General features: G+C 41.4%; 1 protein-coding gene across 11 annotated transcripts in view; it reads left to right on the forward strand.

Moving 5' to 3' along the window:
• Positions 1-16,764, forward strand: part of NHSL1 (NHS like 1) — a 244,126-nt gene that overhangs the window by 195,550 nt on the left and 31,812 nt on the right. For all 11 annotated transcript variants that reach the window (XM_087718373.1, XM_087718375.1, XM_087718379.1 and 8 more), the window contains one exon: positions 13,403-13,530. In XM_087718373.1, coding sequence (XP_087574499.1) covers positions 13,403-13,530 — 128 coding nt within the window. The remainder of the gene's footprint in view (positions 1-13,402; positions 13,531-16,764) is intronic.

Consider the following 16,764-nt stretch of genomic DNA (forward strand, 5'->3'; position numbering starts at 1 on the left):
TGAATTCCAGGCAGCAACCAGAGTCTCCACCGGACTGCGGGCGAGGGTGTCAGGAACAACACCAAGCTCCGTCTGAAAGCCCAAAGGGTCCATAAGGCGCCTGGGGTGGAACCACCTAATCGGTTCCTCCTCCCTACAGTGGGGGTTTGGTCTCCGAAAGTCAAGCCTCAGTAGGTAGTGGTCCGACCATGACGGGTAAGATCTCGCTACCCCTCAAACCAAGATCACAACTCCACAGCTCCGAGAGGAATACAAGGTCGAGCGTGTGACCCGCCGAGTGAGTCGGGCCCCGAATTACTTGGGTCAAGCCCATGGCTGTCATGGAAGCCATGAACTCCTGCGCTCCATCAGAGTGTTCACCGAGCGAAGGCAAATTGAAATTCCCCAGAACCATAAGCCTGGGGAACTCAATTGCCAGCTCAGCTACTGACTTGAGGAGCAAGGGGAGGGCTGCTGCAACGCTGTTGGGAGGCAGGTACGTTAACAGCAAGCCCACTTGACCCTTGAGGTCCAACTTCACCAGCAAGGACTCACAGCCGACAAGCTCCGGAGCAGGGATCCTACGAGGTACTAGAGACTCTCGGATAACAATAGCCACATCCCCACCTCTTCCCTGGGGTCGCGGCTGATGAAGCACCTGAAAACCCTCTGGGCACATCTCTATGAGGGGGACTCCTCCCTCCGGGCCCAGCCAGGTTTCAGTAATACATGCGAGGTCTGCCCTCTCGTCTAAAATTAGGTCCCGGACTTCCCAGAGTCCGTACACGGTATAACTTTTTAACAAACACAATCTAAGATATCCTAAAACAAAGAAAATTTTAAAAAAAAGGGTGGGGGGAAGATATCTACGTTTGACTCAGCATCTTACTGTTACCCAAACTTTAAACAGTTTAACTTGTTGTTAATCTTAAGCATAGGCTATCTGGAGTTTCTTAGTCCCATATTTGCTTTGTGTATAGTCAATCCATTTTTTCCAGTCTCGTTTATATCTCTCGTTTGAGTGGTCTTTAAGATATGCTGAAATTTTGGCCGTCTCGGCTAAGTTTATAACTTTCAAAGTCCATTCTTGAGTTGTAGGCACGTCTTCCTTCTTCCAGTATAGCGCCACCAACAGTCTTGCTGCAGTTATTAAGTACAGAACCAAATTAGTCTCTACCACTGTAAAGTCAGTACATATACCTAGTAAAAATAACTGAGGGGTGAATTTTATCCTTCTTTTGAAGATATTTTGCATAATCCACCACAATTTTATCCAAAATGCCTTAACTTTTCGACATGTCCACCATATATGAAAATATGTAGCATCAAGAGAACCACATCTCCAACATTTAGGCTGTACATTCGGATACATAGAAGCGAGCTTTTTGGGATCTAAATGCCTTCTATAAAACATCTTATAAAAATTTTCTCTCAAATTTTGTGCTTGTGTAAATTTCACATTTCTTACCCATATTCTTTATCACATGTCCAACATTATTGGTTCCTCAATATTCTGAGCCCACTTTATCATACAGTCTTTAACCAGTTCCATTTCGGAATCCATCTGTATTAGTACATTATATATCCTCTTTATATGCATTAAGCTTTGATCTCTTATTTGTTTAAACAGATTATCCTCAACTTTAACAAAACCAGTTTTTTTATCTATTTTCCACCTGGCCTGTAATTGGCCATACTGGAACCATGTTTGAACTACCTTCTCCTCTTTTAGTACCTCTAAAGATTTTAATTGTAACACCCCCCTTTCTGAAATAAGAAGTTGTCTGTAAGTGGTTCTATCGTGTTTTTGTTCTGTATTCATATTTTCAATTGCATGTCTAGGAATTGCCCACATGGGCAACTTATCATTTAGTTTATGTTGATATTTTTTCCAGACCCGCAATAAAGCATTTCTTAAAATATGATTTTTAAAATTCTTATCCAATTTTTTGTTAAATAATAAGTAAGCATGCCAACCATATACCAAATCATGTCCCTCGATATTCAAAATTCTATCATTAGTTAAATGAGTCCAATCACTAATTGCAGATAATGCCACTGCATCATAATATAATTTTAAGTTAGGTAATTTCAATCCTCCTCTTTCACGTACATCTTGCATTATTTTCATCTTTACCCTCGGCTTCTTTCCTGCCCATACAAAGTCGGGGAAGGGGGAAGTCGGGGGGAGGGAAGGGAGGTGGGGTTTTAGGGGGAGGGGGGGAGGGGGGAAAAATAATATGTATTAGATCTTAAAGCACATGATTGTACTCGTATACTGTGGCTCTTTAACGTCAGGGTAAAAATAGGACAAGCTGAACATATTGATAGATAATAGAAATACACCGAAGGGAGGAGTAGAGTGAAAGAAGAAAGAGGGGGAGAGAGGGTGGGAGAGAGGATTGGAGGTAGGAGGAGAAGGAAGGGAGGGAATGCAGTGGGAGAGAGGAGTGTTAGAGGGGGAGGGGAAGTAGGAAGTAGAGGGGAATGTTGGAAGGAAGAATGAAAGTTGGAGGGGGGTGAAAGAGGGTGTATGGTGGGTCAAGGTGGTATATTGGGTTTGTATTTTGCGGGGTATGGTTTACAAAAGGGAAGGCTATGTTTATTATTCAATGTTATATGCCCCGGTTATGCACAGTATACATGTGATTGTATGGAATGAAATGGAAATAAACATATTTTTTTAAAAATAAATAAATAAATAATAAAATAAAATTAGGTCCCGGACGAGGGGAGCCTTGTGAACTACAGACCTGGCATTTAGCGACAGCAGCCTGAGACCAGGGTCCTGATTACTCACGCCATCTGGCCTTGGAGTGGGACTCATAGGGCCGGAAGGAGGGATCTCTGTAACGTAGCGAGCCCTCCTTCCCCGGTAATGGCCAGCCCTAAAGCCTCCGCCATATCTGCCCCTCCCTGTTAAGACCGTAATGCTCCGGCCCACTCCCATGTCCGTAGTCCCTCCACCCAGCCCCATAGCCCCCGCATTTCCCGACAGGCCCTTCGAATCATCCTGAGATTGGAATAGGCCCAGATCCCCCCAACACTTCTGCGAAGCACTCAGTGTGGGGGAACCCGGTTCCCATCCCAATCTCGCTTACACACCCAAACACTCACTCACTCACACCCCCACAAAAATTTAAAAATACAACAATATAATATAAAAGGGAATTACACAAGTTAAAAAGTTAAAAAGTGTGGGATCATTCAATCAAATACATACATACCACATGCACTCCCCATACAAAAAGAAAATTGTGCAGCTATTAAAAGATGTGCAAGTTCGGGTAAAGTTTGTAGGTGGGTTCGCAAAAAAGTCCAGTCCGGTGGGGTTCGCGGAAATATAAAGGGGGAGAAAGATTTTGTCTTCTCTCTTCTTGCATGATAGATGGTATAGATGGTATTAGGATAGAAGCTCCAAAGGGGCTAAGATGGGATCTCTTGACAACGACGAGCGGCAATGGTCGTACCAGCCAGGACCAGATCGTAAGTCCAATGTCCAATGTCCAGTAGCCGTGAGCAGGGAACCATATAGTAAAGTCCCGTATGAGTAAGAGCAGACCGAGGGCCAGGGAAGAGAGGAAAGGCCGCACTGTAGAAAAGGCCTAGGGAGTAGACGGGCCATGGCAATGGCCGCAAGGCCGACTGCCAGGTCTTATACCGCCCCATATCAAAACCGACTACCCCTCTATAAGCCAGCCAACAGAGTCCAAAAGAATCGAAAAAGAAACAAGGCACAGATGTCAAAAAATGCCAGGAGCGGCCAGTAACATGCTCCACTGGAGTAGAGGAGGGCGGGCGCCTAAAGAGACTACGGCAGCCGGGGAATAAACCAGCTGCCTTGTCTCATCTAGCGTCGCTCAAGTCACCCACCTCCTTCGATAACAACAGTCTTCCAGCAGTCTTCCAGAGGACAGGCAGACACCAGAGCTCCTCCTAGTCAATGAGGGAAACAGGGCTAAAGCTAGGTCCAAAAAGCGCCACAGAGAGTCGATCAGAAGCTGTCTACGAGTGACCGAAACGCCGAAAGCTTAAGAACGCCGAAGCGGAGCCTTCAGTGTAGGGCCGCCATTTCCCTCCAACCTCGACAAGCGCCGCAGAGAACACTCCAGTTGCCGTGTGGGCCAGGGGACGTCCGGGAGAGTCGACCCTCCAAAGAATCGTCCATTTGGGTACCCTAAATCTCGCTCAGTTGCAGGGACCTCATTTGGTAAGACTCCGACCCAAAAACGCCAGTTTATTCCGGCGTTTTTCTGCTCCACCGGACGGAGCAAGGGGAGCCTGCAGCCATCCCACCTCGCACATGCGCAAATATCACAGTTGGCCCCCCTCTTTTCAGCCTTAACTTTGGGAAAACATCCTGCTGATCACATTACATTGAACACTGAGCACAAAGAGGCTCTGCAAATTGTCAATGAGGCCTTAAGGACAGTTTGGGTAGACAGGGTTCAAAAGAATACGTCGCTTGCAGTGGTTCTTCTTAATACCCTCAGTCTCCCTACTGGAGCCATTATTCAAAAGACACCAGAAGTCCTGATAATTGAGTGGATCCATCTATCACATACACCTCGTTCTACCATTACTCAGAAACCTGTACTAATGGCAGCTCTTATCACAAAAGCTAGGTCCAGAACCAAGCTTCTGGCCGGGGTTGAACCCTCTGTATTATATGTTCCCTGTTCTTTATCCGTCTGGGAATCTTTGCATGCTTCGTGTGACCAATTACAACTTGCACTTGCCGATTGGCCAGGAGAAGTCTCCTGCCATCTGCCTTCAGATCCAAGGTTGCTACTTTTGAAAACAGTCCCTCTTGACTGGCATTCTCCTTTCTCTCCACTTCTGCTCCCCCATGCAGCCACGGCTTTCGCTGATGGCAGCAAAATTTATGGGGCATGCGCTTGGCAACAAGACGGCCAATGGCGCACCAAAATTACTCCGCCTCAAAAATCAGCCCAACGAACGGAGCTTTCCGCCTCTATATTGGCTTTTCAGATCTTTTCTGATGAACCCTTTAACCTGATCCTCGACAGTTTGTATGTTGCTCAAATAATAAAATCTATTTATGAAGCCTATCTTTCTCCTTCTATTGACCCTACTCTACTTTCACTTTTCTTGACTCTGCAAGGGCTCATCTCCAAGCGCTCTCACCCCTTTCACGTTTCTCACATTCAAAGTCACCAGCCTTTTCCTGGCTTTCTCCAGGAAGGCAATGATGTTGCTGATGCTGCGGCTTCAGCTGCTTCCTCCTCATCCTCCATCTGTCCTGTCTCCTCTCCCACCCCCTGGGAAAGTCATTCTTACTTTCATCAAAACAAAAAAGTGCTCATTAAGCAATTTGGAATTACGGCTACTGAGGCATCCGCTATAATCCAGCAATGCCCCACTTGCAGTCAACAAGCTCACTCTCTTCCAATGGGAATCAATCCCAGGGGAACAGAGTGTTGTCAAATATGGCAAGTAGATGTAACTCAATATCACCCATTTGTGCCGTGGAAGTATCTCCACATGTCAATAGATACCTATTCAGGCTTCATAATCGCTACCCCCCAAAGGGGCGAAGCCACGAAACATGTCACTGCATTCGAACCTTTGCATCGCTGGGATGCCCAAAAGAACTAAAAACAGACAATGGCCCCGCTTACACTACTGCAGCTTTTGCTGCCTTTTGTAACCAATGGGACATTGTGCATAAATTTGGCATTCCATATAACAGTCAGGGTCAAGCATTGGTCGAGCGCGCCAATCAAACCTTAAAAAATGCCCTGGACCGACACATTGGCATAAAGGGGAAAATACCCCCCGGCCTCCCGGCAGTGCAAAATACGCTTAATCTCTGCCTTTACACTTTGAACTTCCTCAACCTTACTGGTCAACCACCATCTTCAGCAGCGACTCGTCATTTTTCAACTCCTTCATCTGCTGCAACCCTACGACCACCAGTGTATTACCGCTGTCTGCCTGATTTGACTTGGCATGGACCTGCTGACCTCATCACCTGGAGAAGAGGCTACGCTGCCATCCAACTGAAAGATAGAGTTCTTTGGGTGCCTGGCAGACACATACGTCCGTATTTTCCAAAAACAACAAAAACACAGGACATTGCGGGCAAGGATGATACCAACAGCAAATAAATGGGTTCTCCTTGCTTGTTTCGTCATTCTTCATATAACTGTGAACAGCACCCTGTTACCTCAGAACACTGAGAATTTGTTTTTCAAAGACGCTTCAAGAATTAGCAAATCCGGGCTTCCGGGGGGAGGGGTTGCCGTCGCCGGTAGCTCAACGGAGCTGCCCTCAGAGTTCTGGTTCGTATATCTATTTAAGATCTTAGATATCTCTTTTTTCAGGCAAGAAAGAAGCAGGGAGGGACTCAGTCGTTAGAATCCTCTTTGTAGTTCACAGCTCTCTTTTTTTTGGCTGTGAACGGAGAAGAAGGTTCAACAAAAGCTGAGTCATTCACTCCGGCCAGATCTTCTCAGCTGTCTTTTTTCAGCTCAAGGCAAGTTACCCCCCCCCCCCGGACAAATTTTTGAAACTAAGTTATTTAAAATCAATCCGAGCAGTGACCATTCCTGAGAACCCTTTTTTTATTATTATTATTCAAAATACCAGCTTCAATTTTATAAAAAACTCCTTTGTTTAACTGTTTTTTAAAATGGCGATTTTATAGCTTCCGCATTTGTTATACGATATATTTCCACCTTCCTGGCACAGAATCAAGGGAATAACTTCTCACAAATTAATTAGCCCTGTTTCCTTGAAGACTTCTTTTTATCAATTGCCAAAAGTTTATTGAAAGTACCTTATCTTAAACCAACGTGAGCAGAGACTCTGTTTGTTTCCTTTTTATAATGGCTCCGAAATCAAAGCAGCCCAGACTTTTTTTAACAACACATCCCAAGTAATTGCTACAAAGCCGCAGCTCTTGCCTTCTACGCCCTCTACTGGAGATTTGTTAACGAAAGAATTTCTTTTTGAAACTCTTAAAGAATTTAGAGAGGAAATGAAGCAACTTATTTCGGACTTATGTGACAAGCTTGATGCCAAGATTGCTCAAACAAAGGAGGATATGATAGGAGTCATAAATGTAATGACAGATTATATTGCTGGAATGGAAGATAAGCTGGAACTCTTGGAGGAAGCTAATTCTAACCTGACATCTAAAATTGAAGTGTTGCAACAGGAAGTTGAAAATTCAGAAAAACAACTTGTTATGACAAATTATAAAAAGACGGCGCTTGCAATAAGAGTTAGGGGATTGCGTGAAAATGAACAGGAGAATTTGAAACAGACTTTTTCTGAGGCTTTCAGTCGTTTGGTGGGAAGTCCGGGACTCAACTTTGATTGGCAGATCCAAAAAATTTACCGCCATAATTCGTGGGCGGCAAAACAGAGACAGCTTCTGAGAGATATAATTATATATTTTGCTACAAGAGAATCCAGAAATGCGATATTACAAGAGTTTTATAATAACAGGCTGCGAATTGATAGACAGGACTTGATCATTTTCAAAGAAATACCACCTCAAATGTTAAGAGCCAGGAGAGACTATGCTTTTCTAACTAAAGAACTCAGAAATTGTCAGATACAGTACAGATGGGATGTGCCATTTGGTATTATAGTTACATTTGATGACCAAAAATATCGTCTCAACTCTGTTTGGGAAGCCCGAGATTTTTATTATAAGATCCTAAAGGCGGGACATCCTGAATCACCTGGACTTGGAGAAAGACAAGGAGAAGTAGAAGAGAAACAACAAAACACACAACTACAAGGCAGGAGGTATCGCTTTCCCCCTCCGGAAGGGCAGAAGAGCAGAGAACAAGGACTTAGTCGTGCTTCCAAAACATTTGCTTAATTCTTAACTTGAACAATAATCTGTGACTTCTGTCTTGCATAAAATGGTATAGTTGTATATCGATGAAGAGACATTAAGGCTGAAAGAACTAATGCTGATTTCCTCGGAAAATATATTGTATGGGACTTAAAAAAGACTTGATGGATAACTCTGAACTTTTATATAAATTGCTCATGATTTATTTTCTAGGGTGAGGAGGGCGGAGATCGTGGTGTTCCTGGATCGTGGTTCAGGTTGAATGGAGTTGGGAAGTGTGGTGTAGATGGGAGGGTAGTGAAGGTTGAATTAGAGCTTATTTTGAGCCAGAAAGTAAGTTGATTTTTGTATAAACTGCTACTTGAATATAATGTTTGGAAGGATATACCCAGGTATTCGTAGAGATGCTTCTAGTTCTCGAATCCCCCTGGGAACATATCCCTGCGTGATTATTGCTGATTTGCCCGTTCATTGCTTAGAGGATGTGAAAACTAATATTTATCAGGGAGCCGGCTCGGGCGCACGCCAACTTTGTGACAATTTTGAAGCTATGACCAACTGGACCGGCGATAACTATAACCGGTCCTATGCCTTGCCTGATCAATGGTGGCTATTATGTGGCTGCTATGCGTACCACGAAGTGCCTTATAACTGGAGCGGTACATGCACCCTGGGCAAAGTTCTTCCCATCGCCTTCACTTTGCCCTCACTCCCCGCACACATCTCAAACCCACATAGTCAGTACCGGCGTAGCGCCATTCATACCAGTAGCAATAAATATGATATGCCTTGGTACATGATTGCTATACAGGCAACAATTCCGGGTTTAGGTGCAGGGTGGAACGCTTATGATATTGGACGACTAAACAATTGGACTGTTGCTATGTTTAATGAAACTAGGAAGACCCTGGAACTGATCAACAAAGAACTTAGCGAGTTACGCACTTTTGCCCTTCACACACACTTTGCTATTGATATAATGCTGGCACAAAAGGGGGGAGTATGTGCTCTTGTGGGGCCTACCTGTTGTGTTTATGTATTCGACTATGAAGCCAACATCACTGCAAGTATTCAAAAAACGAGGCAAATGGTATCAGATAACCCTCTTCATCAGTATCCAGAACATATTAACTTCCAGGATATATGGTACGCTCTTTGGTCATGGTTGCCGGGGTGGGGATGGTTGAGAAATTTATTAGGAGGAGGAGTTGTTATAGTTGTGTTACTTATTTGCTTATGTTGTTGTATACAATGCATCCCCTCCCTCCTTGTCATGCTAAAAGAATTTGCTCCGAAGTTTAGAGCTCACCAACAGGTCAATGTAGTGAACCATATGGGTCCTGACTTGGCGGAACGAGTCCCACTGAGAGAAAAACGTCCTTTCACGCTTACTAGTGATGAGGAAGACGATGCCTTTTAAAAAACAAAAATAGAGGAGATGTTGTAATCCATCACCGAGTGTGTGTGCAGGACGGCTTCGGCTGCCTGGAACACGTACACAGGGATGGAGAGACATCGCGCCATGGAACGCATCAGGAATTTTGCAGCCCAGCAGTCGGGACTTACTACGCAAGCGCATGTAACGTGAGCTATGTGAGCAAGCTATGCCCATACCTGCCCTTTCTCCTCCCTCTCCCCACCTTATGCCATGCTGTAATTTTTTATTTGTTTATTTGTAACGTGACTATATACGCCTTTTGATACACCTTTTTGATGACGCTGTAACTAACTTTCTTAATAAAAGAGGTCCCCGAAGTACATTCGAGGCCCTCATCCCGAGGAAACCGCGTCCGGCGTGTTCCTTATCCATTCGGTCCAAGAGTCATGAGTGGCCCGCCAGAAGCGGAGCGCCGCACATAACATGTGGTTATTTGTTATGAAAATGAAAAAAATAAAAAACTTTTATAAAAAAATAAAAAATACCATAATTTAGAAGGCAGGAGTGGTAGTAGTTTAGCATTGTACCCCTGGACTCTCCATCCCTAGAGGAATAATGAACTTTCTCATGCAGTTTATGGTTTGTGCAGTACCTGCTGTTGGAAGCTTTTTAGTTGTGAGAAGTGAAATAGCTTCATCCTCAAAAACATGATATTTGAAGTAATGTAAACCAAAGCTTTTATGACTAGTAGCTCTGCTATTAAAATGGCATGGAAAATAGACAATGATAATAAAAGAAAATATTATCAGAATCCTATTCAGTGAAAAAGCAGCATAAAAATATTATGAAGAGGATTCATTTTGTGATTTGTACTGTGCTTTGTGCTATTACAGCAAAAGTTCTCAATGTTGTATAAATGTAGCACTGCATATACTATGCCTACATGGAGACTTGGAGTAGTGCATTATGATATGTAAATTGTGTAACCACATTTTCAAGATTGATCACATAGTCTTATCCCATCCAGCTAAAAGGAAAATGGCTAACTTTTCTACTGTGTCTGTGTCTGTGTCTGTGTGTGTATTCATAATCTCAACGTCATGACTCTGGGGTAGCTACCAGGAATTAAACATCACAATGTTACAACAACATCTCAGTATCACAATAAGTTATATAATCCATTTGAACAGATACTAAACATTCCACATAATTCAGGATGCATAAAAATGGGAGGAAATGGAAACTTTGGTTGATGTGGTACATACACAGTGGGGCAAAAAAGTGTTTAGTCAGCCACCAATTGTGCATGTTCTCCCACTTTAAAAAGATGAGAGAGGCCTGTAATTGACATCATAGGTAGACCTCAACTATGAGAGACAAAATGAAAAAACAAATCCAGACAATCACATTGTCTGATTTGGAAAGATTTTTTTTGCAAATTATGGTGGAAAATAAGTATTTGGTCACCTACAAACAAGCAAGATTTCTGGCTCTCACAGACCTGTAACCTCTTCTTTAAGAGGCTCCCCTGTCCTCCATTCATTACCTGTATTAATGGCACCTGTTTGAACTTGTTAGCAGTATAAAAGACACCTGTCCACAACCTCAAACAGTCACACTCCAAACTCCAGTATGGTGAACACCAAAGACCTGTTGAAGGACACCAGAAACAAAATTATAGACCTGCACCAGGCTGGGAAGACTGAATCTGCAATAGGCAAGCAGCTTGGTGTGAAGAAATCAACTGTGAGAGCAATAATTAGAAAATGGACGACATACAAGACCACTGATAATCTCCCTCGATCTGGGGCTCCACGCAAGATCTGGGGTCAAAATGATCACAAGAATGGTGAGCAAAAATCCCAGAACCACACGGGGGGATCTGCAGAGAGCTGGAACCAACGTAACAAAGGCTACCATTAGTAACACACTACGCCGCCAGGAACTCAGATCCTGCAGTTCCAGAGGTGTCCCCCTGCTTAAGCCAGTACATGTCCGGGCCCGTCTGAAGTTTGCTAGAGAGCATTTGGATGATCCAGAAGAAGATTGGGAGAATGTCATATGGTCAGATGAAACCAAACTAGAACTGTTTGGTAGAAATACAACTCGTCGTGTTTGGGGGAGAAAGAATGCTGAGTTGCATCCAAAGAACACCATACCTACTGTGAAGCACGGGGGTGGCAACATCATGCTTTGGGGCTGTTTCTCTGCAAAGGGACCAGGACGACTGTCCGTGTACAGGAAAGAATGAATGGAGCCATGTATCGTGAGATTTTGAGTGCAAACCTCCTTCCATCAGCAAGGGCATTGAAGATGAAACGTTGCTCGGGCAACGAAGGAGTGGCTTCGTAAGAAGTATTTCAAGGTCCTGGAGTGGCCTAGCCAGTCTCCAGATCTCAACCCCATAGAAAATCTTTGGAGGGAGTTGAAAGTCCGTGTTGCCCAACGACAGCCCCAAAACATCACTGCTCTAGAGGAGATCTGCATGGAGGAATGGGCCAACATACCAGCAACAGTGTGTGCCAACCTTGTGAAGACTTACAGACAAAGTTTGACCTCTGACATTGCCAACAAAGGATATATAACAAAGTATTAAGATGAACTTTTGATATTGACCAAATACTTATTTCCACCATAATTTGCAAATAAATTCTTTCCAAATCAGACAATGTGATTGTCTGGATTTGTTTTCTCATTTTGTCTCTCATAGTTGAGGTCTACCTATGATGTCAATTACAGGCCCCTCTCATCTTTTTAAGTGGGAGAACATGCGCAATTGGTGGCTGACGAAATACTTTTTTCCTAGTCTACATGCAAAACCAGACTTCAGCATTTTGCCAAGTGAACAAACCTTTGAAATAGACTGAATTGGGACAAAAAACAATTACACCAGAAAAAAGATGTTTTTTAAAAACAGTATTTTATAGTTCTATATGTGGCTTTCAGAACTGCATAATCTTCATCATCTATGTAATAAAAGATTCTGCCAATGTATTCTTTGCTGCTTGCAATATGCTCTTTGGTAACAAAGCCAGGCTCTATTTGCTAGAAGTTTTGAGTTTCCTGCATTATTTAAGTGAGATAAGTAACTATGTAACATGATGAATTCAGGAGATGATGAGAAAACAATCAAGCTTGGTTATCTGGCATAATCCTGCACCTTTAATTTAATTGCAAAGCTTGCCATTCTACTCTGTTCAGAAGATTGCCATTAACATCTTTCTCAGATAGAATTCAGTTGCTGGTCTCTGTAAAAACAGTTTTATGTTTCAAGTAATTGACTTATAGCATATTTGAATTTGCTTTTCTTTAAATCGTGCTTGCTTGGCTGCTTTTGAGAAAGAATAGAGAAACCAGATAAGAGTTCATGAATAAACTGAGATTAGAAAAATCCCAAACTTGATTGGCGTGTGTGTCTGTGTGTGTGCACGCGTAGGTGTAGAGAGAGATAGGAAGAGGGAGAGATAAATTATTTTTTTGTTTTTAATCATCATTGATAAATATTATGTGGGAACTAGGAGTTTTTTTGTACCATACATTTTTCCCCTGTAAGATTTTAATAAGATGTTGCAATACATGTACAAAAAGTGCAAACCTGTATTGTGACAAACTTTGCAGATACCTTTGTATTTTACTTCTGTATCAACAATGTGACTCTGATAACAAATGCAATAGGAGAAATTTCTACTTCATTTGAATGATTCCCTATATCTTTAAAGAGCTAAGTAATTTCATGTCCATAGGCATCTTAAATTTCATCTAAAGTCAGTCATTGTGTGTTTTGTAATAGAAATTTGAACTATAATGTATTAGCATAATATGTGCGAATCCAAGCAATGTGGCCTATTGCAAGTGACCGATGGAACTATTATCAATGAGTAGACTTTCTAAGCGCCATCTAGGGTTTTTTGTGTATGGTACCATTATAGTCAGTTTATAGCCTGGGACAACCACAGTCAGTTTATGCCACAAACTTTCAACTTCGTTTTCGGATTTTGATACTTTGTGATCATCTTCAATTGTTCTTCTATCTCTTGACATTGCCACATAAATTAGCCACATTTTCTTCTTTTCAACTATTAAAGAGGATAAAACTAGTTACAGATGAGTAAATTCTCCTTGGAACTATTTGCCCTTCTTATTTGGAATGTATGTGTAAATCAACAACAGTTAATGGTATATTTTTCTTATATTTCCCCCGCCACTTACAGAATGTGACAAACTTCGGAGAGATGGCTATAGAAGTTCTCAATACTATTCTCAGGATCCAACATTTTCATCTTCATCCAACACACTCTATGAAAGTTACCAAGATGATTATGAAGAAATTGAACAGAAGGTGAGATAGCAGAGTCTTAAAAAAACAAATTAAAATATTGCAGAAAAGTTAAATAAATGCACAACATATATATTATGTTCCATATTTGAAAATGATAAACTTTTAAAATGTTCTGTTCCAAAAGAATCTTGTTTGAGTTCTTTAGAATAGTTTAATTTGCAGGAAGAAAAATTACTGTGCAGAAACTCAGGTACTATTTCAAACAAAGGCTCTGATTTAAAAACTGGCTAGGCTAGGTTTTGCTTCTTTTATGAACAAATAGAAAGAACTATTGTTCCCTTGTAAATACCCCGCCTTTGTAGTGATCACATTGACCCATAGAATGTACCATAAATGACAGGATAACTCCTTTATTAGCTTTCCCTTGTTTGTACTTTGATATGTACGGTGTGAACACAGTGTGATTGTCTTCTTTATTCTATTACTTGTTGGAATTATTTGTGTCACAATGAATTGATAACATCATATCTTTGTAACATCTGTCCCTTATGCAGCATTTAATTAGTTCATTTATATGTCATGTACTCCGAAATAGGCATGGCTGCCCATCTTATCACAGGGTAACTGAGTTTATCTTTCACATACTAAATAGGCTCATGTATTAATACCAACTTGAAAGGTAACATCAACACTTGGGACTGACCTTGTTGAACAGTGATCAGTGTAGACCATTCACTATCAAAATAATATAGTCCAATAGGATACATCAGTCAGCAATATGGCTGTTACATGGTGCAAGTGAGGCGTTTACAGCTGTTCCCAAATCAGTAGGTTTTGAAAAGCCTACAGTTTATGCCAGTGTTTTTCAACCTTTTTTGTGTAAAGGCACACTTTTTTCATGAAAAAAATCACGAGGCACACCACCATTAGAAAATGTTAAAATTTTTTAACTCTGTGCCTATATTGACTATATATAAAGTAATTCTCCCACGGCACACCTTACACTATGTCACGGCACACTAGTGTGCCGCGGCACAGTGGTTGAAAAACACTGGTTTATGCAGTAAATATAATTATGCAAATCCTGCAGTTAAAACTGCTACCAGCTGAAGTTCTGAAGATTTCAGTGGGCCATGAAGAAGTCAGTAGCTACAGACAGCTTTTTCAGGCAGAATGTATTATTTTCCAGAACATGCTAAATCTCAATCTAGTCTTTATCTTGATGGATACTACAGATAATCCTTGTTTAGCAACTACAATTAGGACTGGAAGCTTGCAAACTATCATTGTGCTTATATAATCTTACTTCAGTTTCCTTTGCTTTAAAGACCTATGAAGGTTGTAAATGCAAGGAAGGATTGGCTAGAAAGTTTAGATTTTCATCACCATCATAACTGAGGATGGTCACTATACGAAGTGGTTGTTAAACATGGACTACATCCATCTTAATTTATTCTCATCTTGATTACCCTCAGTCATTTCAATTAACAAAAGAGATGCTTTGCCGTTTTCCTAAATGCTGGGAGAAGGGGAATTGAGGGGAGTGCTATCAGGCCTGAAAGACACATAGGAGAAATCTTTCTTCTGCATACCAGATTGATAAGGTTGTGACAATGAATCTTCAAAGGGGCCTATCCTTCTTATTGAAGTACCCAGTCAGGTTCATAATAGGAAAGTTAGTCCCTTAGATCAGAGGTCACCAACCAGTGGTCTGTGAAAAATTATTTGAATTTTTTTATATTGCACTAAATACTATTTATCTTTTTGAAAAATTCATATCTGCGGGATTTAAAATTATGAACTTAGTGGTCCCTGAGTGGTCCAAAAGATTGGTTACCCTGCCTTAGATAATCAGACCTACCTTTGAAACTAACCTTAAACAGTGTCTGAGAGACAGTTGTTAGTCAGTGCAGCTTAGCAATCTAGCTACAGCATTTTGCAGTAGCAGCAATTTCTGGTCCCTTTTCAAAGCTAGCCTCACCAGAAAACATTGCAGTAGTTATGTAGAATTGTAACCAAGTATACAAATCAGAGTTGCCAAGTACAGTATGCTCAAGAAGGACCAGAGGTGATGCATTAGCTAGAATTGTGCAAATATACATGTTCTCAACCACTGATAATTGTCAAGCATTATTGCATCACAGTTTGATCCTGAACAGATGTTACCTTTGGCTGAGATGTGTTGTCTTTGTGTTCATGTGATAAGCCGCTTGCTTCTAGAAGATAAGGTTGCTAGTTACCCATATGTAAGAAGCACTTAGAGACCTCAGTGAAGAAAAAGAGTTGATTAACTGTAACCATGGATCTTTAAGAGATCATCTGTGCATTCATGCAACCCACCCACCTTCCACTTTCTAGTGACTATTTTGGATAAATTCTGATGCTTCATGTACCTGCTGTATTGTCTCGGGGAAGTAGAAGAGAAACCTCAAGCATGAACAGTGAAGCTCCTTTCCTGCCAAAATATTTCTCACTTTTGGAAAATTCCCAAGAAAGACTGTGTGAATGCACATATGACCCTTCAAAGAGCCCATTACAGGTAAGCAACCTGTTCAACAGGGTAACATACAGGGTAGTGATTTGCTTGAAAGTTTCAGTAAACAGAATGGGTCTTTTTTCTAACAAAAACATTGCAAAGATTTTTGCTGTGAAAAATATTTTAGCTTTCTATTTGTAGGTAATTTTTCATTAAAGGTATACCTGCACATTAGTACTTATAAATAACATTTTAAAATCTAATTAATATGTCTCATAGCATACTTGTTATGCTAGTTTATACATTATAAATCAGTACAGAAGGCTTTAGCACAAAACAGTAAGCTAAAATATTGAGTGGGTCATTTTACAGAAAAAAACTGGATATATGCATCATTGACTCATCCCTCCCTTCCCTCTTTCTTTAGTCAACTTGCCCCATTCTAGCAGCTTTCTCTGTGTATCAGTTATTGTTTCCTTTTCAAACATTAAGTGTGGCTCAGCTCCCATAGCTGCATGTTTTCCAACCTCTAAATGCTCGGCTTTGCATTTCTAAAGGAAATCTGTTCTAATCATGTTGTACCTCTACTTCTTCTCATTTGATTGACAAGATAAATGACCAGGTCATTGTCCAGAGTGGATGTAGGCAGCAAGAACAAGAAATAGGCCAAATTAAAGTCATTTTAATTTTGGTGAATATATGGGGAGGAGGTGTAAATCAAGAAATTTGGCATGGAGAGGACTAGAGAGCATTAATGTTCTGCAGAATCTTCCACCATGAAGTAAGCAACAACCTTTTAATGGCCAAAAGTCATAGTT

Source organism: Thamnophis sirtalis, unplaced genomic scaffold (genome assembly GCF_051295495.1).
Source record: "Thamnophis sirtalis isolate CommonGarterSnake01/CBP01778 unplaced genomic scaffold, rThaSir2_p1.2 scaffold_6, whole genome shotgun sequence".
Lineage (NCBI taxonomy): Eukaryota > Metazoa > Chordata > Lepidosauria > Squamata > Natricidae > Thamnophis > Thamnophis sirtalis.